The following is a 15,346-nucleotide window of genomic DNA, read 5'->3' as shown; positions in this document are numbered from 1 at the left end:
TATTGTTTAACATGAATTTTTAATGACTACCTCATACTCCACATGTACAGATAATTGTAAGACCCCTCATTCGAGCAGTGAATTTAAAACACAGATTCAACCACAAAGACCAGGGAGGTTTTCCAATGCCTCGCAAAGAAGGACACTTATTGGTAATTACACTTTGAATGGTGTATCATTACAGCCTGTCACTACAAAGATACAGGCGTCTTTCATTACTCAGTTTCTTACCTTAACTCTGTTGCCGGAGAGGAAGAAAACCGCTCAGGGATTTCACCATGAGGCCATTGGTGACCTTAAAACAGCTACAGAGTTTAATGGCTGTGATAGGAGAAAACTGTGGATGGATAAACAACAGTGTAGTCACTCCATAATACTAACCTCACTGACAGATGGAAAAGAAGGAAGCCTGTACAGAATATAAATATTCCAAAACATGCATCCTGTTTGCAACAAGGCACTAAAGTAATACTGCAAAAAAATGTGGCAAAGAAATTAACTTTATGTATTGAATACAAAGCTTTATGTTTGGGGCAAATCCAACACAACACATCACTGAGTACCATTTTCAAGCATAGTGGTGGCTGCATCCTGTTATGGGTATGCTTGTCATCAGCAAGAACTAGGGAGTTTTTTTAGGATAAAAAGAAATGGCAAAATCCAAGAGGAAAACCTGGTTCAGTCTTCTTTTTCAGCAGGACTATAAACCTAAAACACAAGGCCAAATATACACTGGAGTTGCATACCAAAACGACATTGAATGTTCCCGTGTGGCTTAGTTACAGTTTTGACTTAAATCGTCTTGAAAATGTATGGCAAAACTTGAAAATGGTTGTCTAGCAATGATCACCAACCAACTTTAGAGCTTGAATTTTTTTCTTCTATAATGTGCAAATATTGTACAATCCATGTGTGTAAAGCTCTTAAGAGACTTACCCAGAAAGACTCTGTAATCGCTGCCAAAGGTGATTCTAACATGTATTGATTTAAGGGGTTGAATACTTGTGTAATCAAGATTATCTTTTTGCTTCTATTTTTCATTTTTTTACACAAATGTTAGATTTTTTTTCTTCCACTTTTAAATTAAAGAGTAATTTGTGTAGATCGTTGACAAAAAAAAAAAAGACAATTCAATTAAATTGGGGAAAGTCCAGGGGTCCATGTTTCTCTCTATGGTCTATGTATAAAGCCCTTTACCAGTTTCCTACATCGATCTACAAAATATCACTGAACAGCATGTAAACTCTCTTGTATGGTAACACATTAACAGAGAGCGCAACATAATCTACCAGAACTGGGGAAATGGAGTGGGATTACCACCATATTGTGTTGCTTCTTTTTTACAAACAAAAGCATCCATCCAACAGTCACAATAACCAGAAATGTATAAATAAGACCCGTTTTAAATGAATAACGGTTTAGATCATTGTCATGAGGTACTTTTATGTATCCTAGTAACCACAAACCTGGCAAAGATCCAACTGAAATTAAATAATGGCTGCAATGAATTAAAGGATGCTTGATAAGTCCTGTGAGTAACGCTATTTCAAATATGCAAATATGTCTTGGTGCAATATGAAAGAACGTCACTGTGAAATCTTAACAAAGCGAGGACTGGAAACTGAAATTTAAACAAACAGACATAAATTCTCCTTGTTTCCGGTACATAATGCATTTTTGACCTCAGCACAAACATCTCTAGCGAGCTAACAGTCAGAAGAGACTACATGGTAGAACAGCATAGTGTCAAACACTGTGTAGCAAAGATTACTATTTGACGATTTTCTTTGTGGTTTTTATAATCCACATCACGACATTGTTTCAACTTCAGAGGTAGAGGATAGTCCTTAAGATAGAAACTGAACGAGATGAGACTGAATATGCACCCTGAGCCTGTAAATCCATTGTGTGTGTGTGTGTGTGTGTGTGTGTGTGTGTGTGTGTGTGTGTGTGTGTGTGTGTGTGTGTGTGTGTGTGTGTGTGTGTGTGTGTGTGTGTGTGTGTGTGTGTGTGTGTGTGTGTGTGTGTGTGTGTGTGTGTGTGTGAGACGCTATGGCTCTTCATAGGCTGATGCCTTGTCCTTCAACAGATCCAAACACATGTGACAGCTCCAGCTCCCTAGAGAGAGAGACAGAGAGAGAGAGAGAGAGAGAGACAGGTGATCTTGTTGGTGTGGATTGTGTTATTTTCAGAGCTTCTAAGTGATGTGCTGTACCTCTGTGTAATGTCTGAAGTTTAAAAACATTGTTCAGGATCTCTCTGTTTCACAAGCCACACTCAAAGTCTCACGGTACACACGTAAGTCAAAAGAGATTATCACTGAGCCGCCATGTGTGCTCTGTGGTACGGCCTTACCTTCAGGTCTTTATCATGTAAACTATAACATTCAGTGGTCTTACCTTCGGGAGGCTTGGTCAGTAACTCTATGTAACTCTGTAATATCTAGACCGTAGAGGTTAAAGGTGGAATCCGCAGCAGGGGAAACAGCGCCACTGTCTGCCCCATGGCCGTGGTTATTTTTTATTTGGTTGATGAAGCGGAAGTGAAAAGCGTCGCCCCAATGTGGTAAAAATATATTCTGCTGTTTTATCAAACGTGTAATGATGTCAGAGTGAAAACATTAACTGTGTTTGTTGTTGGCAGTAACTTCTTTCCCGTAGTGATATTGCAAACGGACGTGGCAGTTTCACCATTAAGGATTCCAGTTTTAATTTAATTGAATTCATTTAACCCTTATTTAACCAGGTAAGTTGACTGAGAACACGTTCTCATTTACAGCAACGACCTGGGGAATAGTTACAGGGTAGAGGAGGGGGGACGAACGAGCCAATTGTAAGCTTTAAGAGCTCTGTGTAGTAAGTACTCTGAGTTATCATACCCTAGGAGGGTGTCTATTATTTATATATTATACAGTATAACTCAGTGGACTATACTATATACAGTATAACTCAGTGGTCTATACTATATACAGTATAACTCAGTGGACTATACTATATACAGTATAACTCAGTGGACTATACTATATACAGTATAACTCAGTGGTCTATACTATATATATATATATATATATATATATTTTTTTTTTTAAATCTTTATTTTAACAGGGAAAACAGACTGAGACCTGGATCTCTTTTACGGCTGTGCCCTGTGTAAACATGTTGACATGTACAGTTTTAGACATACAGACAAGAACATTTCAAAACATACACAATTCAACAGAAACAATCACAGACAACATCATATTGATCCTCCATAAGCATTTTAAAATGGGCAAGGGACACCAGTGTCTAACTTAAGTTGGATCTGCAGTTTGTTCCATGAATAAGGTGCAAAGGAACTGAAGGCAGTCCTACCCAACTCTGTGGAGACCGCAGGAGTCTCTAATGTAATCCACATCTGTGATCTGGTTTTAAAATTAGTACATCTTGTGGAAATTAATGATGATATATATGGAGGTAGTTTTAAAAGAAGTGCTTTATAAATAAACAAGAGAGCATGTTGCTCTCGCCTCACAGATAGAGAGACCCAACCCACATGTTGATATAGGATACAGTGATGAGTTCTGTAACTATCACCCGTGATAAATCTGAGTGCACAATGGTAAATAGCATCCAATGGTTTTAATGTGTTTGCCGATGCATGCATATAGATAATATCACCATAATCTAAAACGGACATAAAAGTAGCCTGCACAATTTTTTTCCTATTTACAGAGGACAGACAAGCCCTGTTTCTGTAAAGGAATCCTATCTTGAATTTGAGCTTTTTTCCCAATTCAGTAACATGTTTTTTAAAAGAAAGCCTATCATCTAACCATACCCCTAAGTATTTATATGCAGAGACCTTATTGATTTGAGTACCATCCAAGCTAGTGATTACAAACGTGTTTCTAACTGAGAGTTTAGACCTAGAAAAAAACATGACATTTGTTTTCTTAGCGTTTAAAACAAGTTTAAGCTGTAAAAGAGACCCCTGTAGTATCCTAAAATCAGACTCCAACTGCATTAAAGCTTGGTCCGCTGTTGGAGCAATAGAGTACATCACTGTGTCATCTGCATATAAATGGAATTTACAATATCTGACATCATCACCAATGTTGTTTATATAAAGTGAGAACAATAGTGGGCCAATTATTGAACCCTGAGGGACCCCTTTAAGTAACTGTAAGGGGTCAGACTTGACCCCATCGACCATGACGGCTTGAGTTCTATCTTTAAGATAGTCATAAAACCATCGGCAGGCATCAGTGCCCAGTCCTATAGATGACAGCTTACTCAACAGGATAGCATGGTCTACAGTGTCAAAAGCTTTTGACAAATCTACAAACAACGCAGCACAGTGCTTTCTATCGTCTAAGGCATTTGCAATATCATTTACAACAAGCATAGTGGCCGATGTGGTACTGTGTTTAGATCTAAAACCAGATTGATTGGTACTAAGAATACAGTATAACTCAGTGGACTATACTATATACAGTATAACTCAGTGGTCTATACTATATGCAGTATAACTCAGTGGACTATACTATATACAGTATAACTCAGTGGACTATACTATATACAGTATAACTCAGTCTTACCCTCAGGAGGTTTGGTCATGGGGGGCTTCAGACAGTACATGTGGTATCCTCTGTCACAGTCGTCACAGAACAACAGCTGGTCCTACAGACACAGAGATAACGTCACAATGTTAACTCACTTCTCAAGACAGTAGTAACTGACACAACGTGGTAACTGAGACAACGTGGTAACTGAGACAACGTGGTAACTGAGACAACGTGGTAACTGGTAACTGACACAACGTGGTAACTGAGACAACGTGGTAACTGAGACAACGTGGTAACTGGTAACTGGTAACTGACACAACGTGGTAACTGAGACAACGTGGTAACTGACACAACGTGGTAACTGAGACAACGTGGTAACTGAGACAACGTGGTAACTGAGACAACGTGGTAACTGAGACAACGTGGTAACTGGTAACTGGTAACTGAGACAACGTGGTAACTGAGACAACGTGGTAACTGAGACAACGCGGTAACTGAGACAACGTGGTAACTGAGACAACGTGCTAACTGAGACAACGTGGTAACTGGTAACTGAGACAACGTGGTAACTGAGACAACGTGGTAACTGAGACAACGTGCTAACTGAGACAACGTGGTAACTGAGACAACGTGCTAACTGAGACAACGCGGTAACTGAGACAACGTGGTAACTGAGACAACGTGCTAACTGAGACAACGCGGTAACTGAGACAACGTGGTAACTGAGACAACACGGTAACTGAGACAACGTGGTAACTGAGACAACACGGTAACTGAGACAACGTGGTAACTGAGACAACACGGTAACTGAGACAACGTGGTAACTGAGACAACGTGGTAACTGAGACAACGTGGTAACTGAGACAACGCGGCAACTGAGACAACGTGGTAACTGAGACAACGCGGCAACTGAGACAACGCGGTAACTGAGACAACACGGTAACTGAGACAACGTAGTAACTGAGACAACGTGGTAACTGAGACAACGTGGTAACTGAGACAACGCGGCAACTGAGACAACGTGGTAACTGAGACAACGCGGCAACTGAGACAACGCGGTAACTGAGACAACACGGTAACTGAGACAACGCGGTAACTGAGACAACGTGGTAACTGAGACAACGTGGTAACTGAGACAACGTGGTAACTGAGACAATGTGGTAACTAAGACAACGTGGTAACTGAGACAACGCGGTAACTAAGACAATGCGGTAACTGAGACAACGTGGTAACTAAGACAACGTGGTAACTGAGACAACGCGGTAACTGAGACAACGTGGTAACTGAGACAACGCGGTAACTGGTAACTGAGACAACGTGGTAACTGAGACAACGCGGTAACTGAGACAACGCGGTAACTGAGACAACGCGGTTATTGAGACAAAGCGGGAACTGAGACAACGCGGTAACTGAGACAACGTGGTAACTGAGACAACGTGGTAACTGAGACAACGTGGTAACTGAGACAATGCGGTAACTGAGACAACGCGGTTATTGAGACAAAGCGGGAACTGAGACAACGTGGTAACTGAGACAACGTGGTAACTGAGACAACGTGGTAACTGAGACAACGTGGTAACTGAGACAATGCGGTAACTGAGACAATGCGGTAACTGAGACAACGCGGTAACTGAGACAACGCGGTAACTGAGACAACGTGGTAACTGAGACAACGTGGTAACTGAGACAACGCGGTAACTAAGACAACGTGGTAACTGAGACAACGTGGTAACTGAGACAACGTGGTAACTGAGACAATGCCACATCACTGACAAAATACAACTGACATAATGTTAAATCCTTTCCACTGTGAATTTACAGAAATGCCTTTCAAGACAATGGTAGCCCACTGAGCTAAAGCCTACAGGCTAGGTAGTTGTAGGAGATAGTCTAAAGGAATCTTCTGGGGCCAGATGAAAGAGTTTCAGAATACAGGCCACGGTCTAGAAACACTTATTCAAAGCCCTTACGTCGTTCTCGGAGGTGCCGCAGAGACTGCAGGACTTGCACTCGATGCACTGCCACTGGTAGGTCTTCACCGCCGTCATCATGTTGTCTGTGAACTGCAGACAGGTAGGGTGGCCTGGGGAGGGAGGGAGGGAGGGAGGGAGGGAGGGAGGGAGGGAGGGAGGGAGGGAGGGAGGGAGGGAGGGAGGGAGGGAGGGAGGACGCCTCATTTACATCGCAACTCAACACAGAAAGACAACATCTGCGATTGTTTTTATAAACTCCAATAACGGTGAATAAACTAGATACTGTAGATGTTAAATGAATAAAACAGGTATCCAGTTGCTGCCTGTCTCCTCAGAGATAGGTAGGTCATTCATAAATCATGACAAGTTGTGGCTAAAGTCACACTATAGTAAAAAGGACCATGGTTAACTGTACAACCAGGTTTCTGCTGACTGAGATACAGCAGACTTGTGACTTGTCCTACATTTTGTGTGTTTTACTGTGTTCCTCCCGGGTGGCGCAGTGGTCTAGGGCACTGCATCGCAGTGCTAGCTGCGCCACCAGAGTCTCTGGGTTCGCGCCCAGCCTCTGTCGCAGCCGGCCGCAACCGGGAGATCCGTGGGGCGACGCACAATTGGCATAGCGTCGTCCGGGTTAGGGAGGGTTTGGCCGGTAGGGAGGGTTTGGCCGGTAGGGATATCCTTGTCTCAGTATGTATAAAAAAAAATACAAAAAAATAAAAAATAAAAAAATGTCATAAAAATGTATGCACTCTACTGTAAGTCGCTCTGGATAAGAGCGTCTGCTAAATGACTAAAATGTAATGTAAATGTAATTTTCCATAGTGGTGTTGTCAGTAACAATAACAAACGTTACCCATTCATAGTTCTCATCAGAGTGTCAATGGGATGTCAATGGGATGTCAATGGGATGTCAATGGGATGTCAATGACTGTCAATGGGATGTCAATGAGATGTCAATGGGATGTCAATGGGATGTCAATGAGATGTCAATGGGATGTCAATGGGATGTCAATGATGTCAATTTCAGACCTATCTAACGAGACTTTGTGTCCTCACTGTTCGCTACCGGACAGAGAAAATACAGTGGGATACAGCATTGGTGTACTGCTATTTTGTGATTTAATTATCTCTCACTAATATTACTAGACTGAACTCATCCTTGGGAATAATACATTGTGAAATATTAGAAGAATATATTTACAGTTTAAGTTATAAAGTGTGGGTCATCTCTAGTCATGAAGGACGCTGCTTGGCCTTCCTACAGTACGCACAGCTCTGCTGAACCAGAGACACGCAGTAGTGCAGTCTACAGTACGTACAGCTCTGCTGAACCAGAGACACGCAGTAGTGCAGTCTGTAGTACAGTCTACAGTACAGTCTATAGTACAGTCTATAGTACAGTCTACAGTACAGTCTATAGTACAGTCTATAGTACAGTCTATAGTACAGTCTATAGTACAGTCTACAGTACAGTCTATAGTGCAGTTTATAGTACAGTCTATAGTACAGTCTACAGTACAGTCTATAGTACAGTCTGTAGAGCAGTCTGTAGTACAGTCTACAGTACAGTCTATAGTACAGTCTGTAGAGCAGTCTGTAGTACAGTCTACAGTACAGTCTATAGTACAGTCTGTAGAGCAGTCTGTAGTACAGTCTACAGTACAGTCTATAGTATAGTCTATAGTGCAGTCTGTAGTGCAGTCTGTAGTACAGTCTATAGTGCAGTCTATAGTGCAGTCTATAGCGCAGTCTATAGTGCAGTCTACTCACCGGAGCGGCCGCAGTCAGAGCAGGACACCAGCTCCTCAGCCTGGCCAGTCTTCCTGTTGGAGTCAGAGTCTCCCAGACAGAAGTCACAGTAGTCGTTAGGGATGATGGAGCCGTCTGCCGCCCTCTGAGCTGTGGAGGGAGAAGACAGGTGTGAGAGAAGAAGTCGCCTGGACTTGATAATGACACCAGGTGCCAGTCTGTTTCTTCTCCTTGACTTGATAATGACACCAGGTGCCAGTCTGTTTCTTCTCCTGGACTTGATAATGACACCAGGTGCCAGTCTGTTTCTTCTCCTGGACTTGATAATGACACCAGGTGCCAGTCTGTTTCTTCTCATTGACTTGATAATGACACCAGGTGCCAGTCTGTTTCTTCTCCTTGACTTGATAATGACACCAGGTGCCAGTCTGTTTCTTCTCATTGACTTGATAATGACACCAGGTGCCAGTCTGTTTCTTCTCCTTGACTTAATAATGACACCGGGTGCCAGTCTGTTTCTTCTCATTGACTTGATAATGTCACCAGGTGCCAGTCTCTTTCTTCTCCTTGACTTGATAATGTCACCAGGTGCCAGTCTGTTTCTTCTCCTTGACTTGATAATGACACCAGGTGCCAGTCTGTTTCTTCTCCTTGACTTAATAATGACACCAGGTGCCAGTCTGTTTCTTCTCATTGACTTGATAATGTCACCAGGTGCCAGTCTGTTTCTTCTCCTTGACTTGATAATGTCACCAGGTGCCAGTCTGTTTCTTCTCCTTGACTTGATAATGACATTAACGGAGTTGGCAAGAACGTAAATGGAGATGAGACGCTTGAGGAGAAGTCCTAAAGATGCTATTTGAGGCGGCATCTCAAAAGCTACAGTGTTAATCATTACCCATAATGCAGTTCTATTGTGATGCTGACTGTGTCGTTCAGTTTAGTCCACAGAGGACTAGCAACACATATACAGTAAGCTGTAAGAGCTGTTATAAGATGGTTTCATCACCAACCTTTATAACCCTGTACTACTACTAGTTTAAAACCCAGATCACACAGTCGTCTCTTACGTTTGTGGTTGTCGGGGTCTGGGTCTGGTCGGTGTGGTGGTGGGGACGGTGGCATCTCTTCCTCCCTCTCCTCCCTCTCCTCTCCCTCCTCCTCCGCCAGGTGTGTGTGTGCGTAGTGGTAGCTCAGACCTGGGCGGTTCTTATAGCGCTTCCCACAGACTGTAGAACCACAGAACACAGAAGCATTAGAATACATTAGAACCACAGAGCACAGAAGCATTAGAATACATTAGAACCACAGAACACAGAAGCATTAGAATACATTAGAACCACAGAACACAGAAGCATTAGAATACATTAGAACCACAGAACACAGAAGCATTAGAATACATTAGAACCACAGAACACAGAAGCATTAGAATACATTAGAACCACAGAACACAGAAGCATTAGAATATATTAGAACCACAGAACACAGAAGCATTAGAATACATTAGTACCACAGAACACGGAAGCATTAGAATACATTAGAACCACAGAAACATGAGAAAATGTTTTAAACCAGAGAGAAAAGCTGAGGTTCTAACTGACCGAGTCCAATAACGAACTCTCTGTTTCTGTTCCAAAACGTTTTGCTACTGTGTGCACTACTGAACACGCCCCAGCTCTCAAGGCAAAGGACCAACCGTTGACACAGTACTAAATGGTTTGTTGAGCAGGGAATTTTCTTCCAAAAGACATCTGAAGGCATTGAGATGTCTGATTGTCTAACTAACAACAACACTAGAGAAGTCATTTAGCTGCACATTCCTGCTAGGATAGTAGCCTATGATCACTTCTATTAATAAAGTCTCTATGAATGTCGTCCCTGGGAAGAGACACAGCCTTAGTACTCCAACACATTCTGTAGCCATCGTAAAAGAAACGACGTGGACACTCTAAAAACCCTCTGTTTAGAATGTAACATCGCAGTGACAGCAGGTTAGGTTTGTTTGGTAACATCGCAGTGACAGCAGGTTAGGTTTGTTTGGTAACATCGCAGTGACAGCAGGTTAGGTTTGTTTGGTAACATCGCAGTGACAGCAGGTTAGGTTTGTTTGGTAACATCGCAGTGACAGCAGGTTAGGTTTGTTTGGTAACATCGCAGTGACAGCAGGTTAGGTTTGTTTGGTAACATCGCAGTGACAGCAGGTTAGGTTTGTTTGGTAACGTCGCAGTGACAGCAGGTTAGGTTTGTTTGGTAACGTCGCAGTGACAGCAGGTTAGGTTTGTTTGGTAACGTCGCAGTGACAGCAGGTTAGGTTTGTTTGGTAACATCGCAGTGACAGCAGGTTAGGTTTGTTTGGTAACATCGCAGTGACAGCAGGTTAGGTTTGTTTGGTAACATCGCAGTGACAGCAGGTTAGGTTTGTTTGGTAACATCGCAGTGACAGCAGGTTAGGTTTGTTTGGTAACATCGCAGTGACAGCAGGTTAGGTTTGTTTGGTAACATCGCAGTGACAGCAGGTTAGGTTTGTTTGGTAACATCGCAGTGACAGCAGGTTAGGTTTGTTTGGTAACATCGCAGTGACAGCAGGTTAGGTTTGTTTGGTAACATCGCAGTGACAGCAGGTTAGGTTTGTTTGGTAACATCGCAGTGACAGCAGGTTAGGTTTGTTTGGTAACATCGCAGTGACAGCAGGTTAGGTTTGTTTGGTAACATCGCAGTGACAGCCAGTTAGGTTTGTTTGGTAACATCGCAGTGACATCAGGTTAGGTTTGTTTGGTAACATCGCAGTGACAGCAGGTTAGGTTTGTTTGGTAACATCGCAGTGACAGCAGGTTAGGTTTGTTTGGTAACATCGCAGTGACAGCAGGTTAGGTTTGTTTGGTAACATCGCAGTGACAGCAGGTTAGGTTTGTTTGGTAACATCGCAGTGACAGCAGGTTAGGTTGTCTGCGATACCCAGAAACCCGCAGTGACAACATTGTTACAACGCTACAGAAACATACGTTAGCTCAGCTGATGCTCAAAGATCATTCTTCCCCGGCAACTTGATAACAAACCAGCGGATAACTGTAGAGTTCTGTTAGTGCCATGCAAGCTTGCTTTGGTCTTGGAAATTAAGAATCAATGCTTATGCAAATACAAAGCACAATAGCGATAAATATTGGTTTAGCTCAAACGTAGCATGGAAGCCAGACGCCTTTATGCTTTAGCCAATCCTATTGTTAGTAGAAAGAAAAACAAAAAGCCAAGCAGGGTCGCATTCAGGACGGTGCAACATAGAAATCGACTGTATAGAGCTGACATTATTCCCTATTCTATATGACTTAGATTCATGTCTGTTCTACTAAATATACGTCCTGTAACGTTGTACCCATCTGAACGCGACCCAGGCTAGCTCAACCCAACCCCAGCAGCAGCCCCAGCAGCAGCCCCAGTAGCAGCCCAGGTAGCAGCCCCAGTAGCAGCCCCAGTAGCAGCCCCAGTAGCAGCCCAGGTAGCAGCCCCAGTAGCAGCAGCCCCAGTAGCAGCCCAGGTAGCAGCCCCAGTAGCAGCAGCCCCAGTAGCAGCCCCAGTAGCAGCCCCAGCAGCAGCTCCAGCTCCAGCAGCACCCCCAACAGCAGCCCCAGAATCAGCAGCCCCAGTAGCAGCAGCCCCAGTATCATCCCCAGCATCAGCCTCAGTAGCAGCCCCAGTAGCAGCCCCAGTAGCAGCACCAGCCCCAGTAGCAGCACCAGTAGCACCCCCACATCAGCCCCAGTAGCAGCCCCAGTAGCAGCACCAGCCCCAGTAGCAGCCCCAGTAGCAGCCCCAGTAGCACCCCCACATCAGCCCCAGTAGCAGCCCCAGTAGCAGCACCAGCCCCAGTAGCAGCCCCAGTAGCAGCACCAGCCCCAGTAGCAGCCCCAGTAGCACCCCCACATCAGCCCCAGTAGCAGCCCCAGTAGCAGCACCAGCCCCAGTAGCAGCCCCAGTAGCACCCCCAGTAGCACCTCCACATCAGCCCCAGTAGCAGCACCAGTAGCCCCTGATCTTGTCGTCAGAGAAGCCAGACAGAGAAAAGATAGCGACAAGTCCATATACCTGAGTCAGCAGTTTTTGAGTTATGCTTTTGTTTGTATCTGTCTGGAAGGAACAGAGGAGACATAAAAGCAAATGAGAGAAAAAGAAAAATGAAAGAAAAAGAAAAAAAAGAAAAAATGAGAGTGAGTTTCATTCAAAGAGGCTATAATATCTAATGACATGAGCAGGAGTTTCTCTGATGTTTTCCTTTAAGTAGAAGTAGCATGCTATGCTAACGTCCGATATGCTATGCTAACGTCCGACATGCTATGCTAACGTCCGACATGCTATGCTAACGTCCGATATGCTATGCTAACGTCCGACATGCTATGCTAACGTCCGACATGCTAGCTGGACTATCCACATACTCGGCTATCTCCATTCTAGAGGGACGGAAGAGAGTTGCTCTCATCCCAATGAAAGCAAAATAAGGTTATTGATCTGAAACTATCTTAGGCAGCTGCTAATGTTCAGATACAGACACGCCTTCACCTTTAGATAAGTACAAAAATATATAGAATATTGAGACCTAACAAATAAAACAAACCAAAAAAAGGACTCAAACTGTGTCTACACATGAATATTCAGATGAGCTTCTCAGGTCATGTGTTATTAACGTTATTAACGTGACAATGTTTTTAACTGTATTACTTGTACAGAAATATAGGAGCCGTCTGGGAGTTTGCTGTTGTCTTACTGTCACAGACGTAAGGTTTATCCACGTCGTCGTTGGACACAGCCTCCGCCCGCCTGCGGCTGGATCCTCGGCCCTGTGGAGAGAGAACAACAGGAACATTCACAATAGGAACCCTCCCGCATTCTTAAATCCTTTTCACACTACGACGGATTCTCTAGAAGTCTCGTGAGAATGCCCTCGACTATACCTTTTTAATAATGTGAACTTCCTACGTCTCTACCGCTACATCTGGAAGCAACGCACGACACTGGTCCCCCTCAGAGCAGGACACTGGTCCCCCTCAGAGCACGACACTGGTCCCCCTCAGAGCACGACACTGGTCCCCCTCAGAGCACGACACTGGTCCCCCTCAGAGCACGAAACTGGTCCCCCTCAGAGCAGGACACTGGCCCCCCTCAGAGCAGGACACTGGTCCCCCTCAGAGCAGGACACTGGTCCCCCTCAGAGCAGGACACTGGCCCCCCTCAGAGCAGGACACTGGTCCCCCTCAGAGCAGGACACTGGTCCCCCTCAGAGCAGGACACTGGTCCCCCTCAGAGAAGGACACTGGCCCCCCTCAGAGCACGACACTGGTCCCCCTCAGAGCAGGACACTGGCCCTCCTCAGAGCAGGACACTGGTCCCCCTCAGAGCACGACACTGGCCCCCCTCAGAACAGGACACTGGTCCCCCTCAGAGCACGACACTGGTCCCCCTCAGAGCACGACACTGGCCCCCCTCAGAGCACGACACTGGCCATCCTCAGAGCACGGACACTGGCCCCCCTCAGAGCACGACACTGGTCCCCCTCAGAGCAGGACACTGGTCCCCCTCAGAGCAGGACACTGGTCCCCCTCAGAGCAGGACACTGGCCCCCCTCAGAGCACGACACTGGCCCCCCTCAGAGCACGACACTGGCCCCCCTCAGAGCAGGACACTGAACCTCCTCAGAGCAGGACACTGGCCCCCCTCAGAGCAGGACACTGGCCCTCCTCAGAGCAGGACACTGGCCCCCCTCAGAGCAGGACACTGGCCCCCCTCAGAGCACGACACTGGCCCCCCTCAGAGCACGACACTGGCCCCCCTCAGAGCACGACACTGGCCACCCTCAGAACAGGACAGTTAACCCCCTCAGAGCACGACACTGGTCCCCCTCAGAGCAGGACACTGGCCCTCCTCAGAGCAGGACACTGGCCCCCTCAGAGCAGGACACTGGCCCTCCTCAGAGCACGACACTGGCCACTCTCAGAACAGGACAGTTAACCCCCTCAGAGCACGACACTGGCCCCCCTCAGAGCAGGACACTGGCCCTTCTCAGAGCAGGACACTGGCCCCCCTCAGAGCAGGACACTGGTCCCCCTCAGAGCACGACACTGGCCCCCCTCAGAGCACGACACTGGTCCCCCTCAGAGCAGGACACTGGTCCCCCTCAGAGCAGGACACTGGTCCCCCTCAGAGCAGGACACTGGCCCCCCTCAGAGCACGACACTGGCCCCCCTCAGAGCACGACACTGGCCCCCCTCAGAGCAGGACACTGGCCCTCCTCAGAGCAGGACACTGGCCCCCCTCAGAGCAGGACACTGGCCCTCCTCAGAGCAGGACACTGGCCCCCCTCAGAGCAGGACACTGGCCCCCCTCAGAGCACGGCACTGGCCCCCCTCAGAGCACGACACTGGCCCCCCTCAGAGCACGACACTGGCCACCCTCAGAACAGGACAGTTAACCCCCTCAGAGCACGACACTGGTCCCCCTCAGAGCACGACACTGGCCCTCCTCAGAGCAGGACACTGGCCCCCTCAGAGCAGGACACTGGCCCTCCTCAGAGCACGACACTGGCCACTCTCAGAACAGGACAGTTAACCCCCTCAGAGCACGACACTGGCCCCCCTCAGAGCAGGACACTGGCCCTTCTCAGAGCAGGACACTGGCCCCCCTCAGAGCAGGACACTGGTCCCCCTCAGAGCACGACACTGGCCCCCCTCAGAGCAGGACACTGGCCCCCCTCAGAGCACGACACTGGCCCCCCTCAGAGCAGGACACTGGCCCTTCTCAGAGCAGGACACTGGCCCCCCTCAGAGCAGGACACTGGCCCTCCTCAGAGCAGGACACTGGCCCCCCTCAGAGCACGACACTGGCCCCCCTCAGAGCAGGACACTGGCCCTCCTCAGAGCAGGACACTGGCCCCCCTCAGAACAGGACAGTTACCCCCCTCAGAACAGGACAGTTACCCCCCTCAGAGCAGGACACTGGCCCCCCTCAGAGCAGGACACTGGCCCCCCTCAGAACAGGACAGTTACCCCCCTCAGAACAGGACAGTTACCCCCCTCAGAACAGGACAGTT

General features: G+C 46.5%; 1 protein-coding gene across 2 annotated transcripts in view; it reads right to left on the bottom strand.

Annotated features, from left to right (window-relative positions):
• The window catches only part of LOC139582519 (zinc finger protein DPF3-like), a 58,349-nt gene continuing 43,003 nt past the window's right edge, over nucleotides 1-15,346 (bottom strand). The window contains exons 6-12 of one of the 2 annotated variants that reach the window (XM_071412598.1): nucleotides 13,028-13,100; nucleotides 12,352-12,393; nucleotides 9,342-9,500; nucleotides 8,293-8,421; nucleotides 6,517-6,629; nucleotides 4,580-4,661; nucleotides 1-2,118 (exon numbers count right to left, since the gene is read on the bottom strand). In XM_071412598.1, coding sequence (XP_071268699.1) covers nucleotides 2,051-2,118; nucleotides 4,580-4,661; nucleotides 6,517-6,629; nucleotides 8,293-8,421; nucleotides 9,342-9,500; nucleotides 12,352-12,393; nucleotides 13,028-13,100 — 666 coding nt within the window. In that variant the 3' untranslated portion in view covers nucleotides 1-2,050. The remainder of the gene's footprint in view (nucleotides 2,119-4,579; nucleotides 4,662-6,516; nucleotides 6,630-8,292; nucleotides 8,422-9,341; nucleotides 9,501-12,351; nucleotides 12,394-13,027; nucleotides 13,101-15,346) is intronic. The other variant, XM_071412599.1, reaches the window with a different exon arrangement.

This window comes from Salvelinus alpinus, chromosome 8 (assembly GCF_045679555.1).
Source record: "Salvelinus alpinus chromosome 8, SLU_Salpinus.1, whole genome shotgun sequence".
Taxonomy (NCBI): Eukaryota; Metazoa; Chordata; class Actinopteri; order Salmoniformes; family Salmonidae; genus Salvelinus; species Salvelinus alpinus.
The sequence above is the reverse complement of the archived record's forward strand: the minus strand, read 5'-3'. Positions and strand labels throughout refer to the sequence as shown.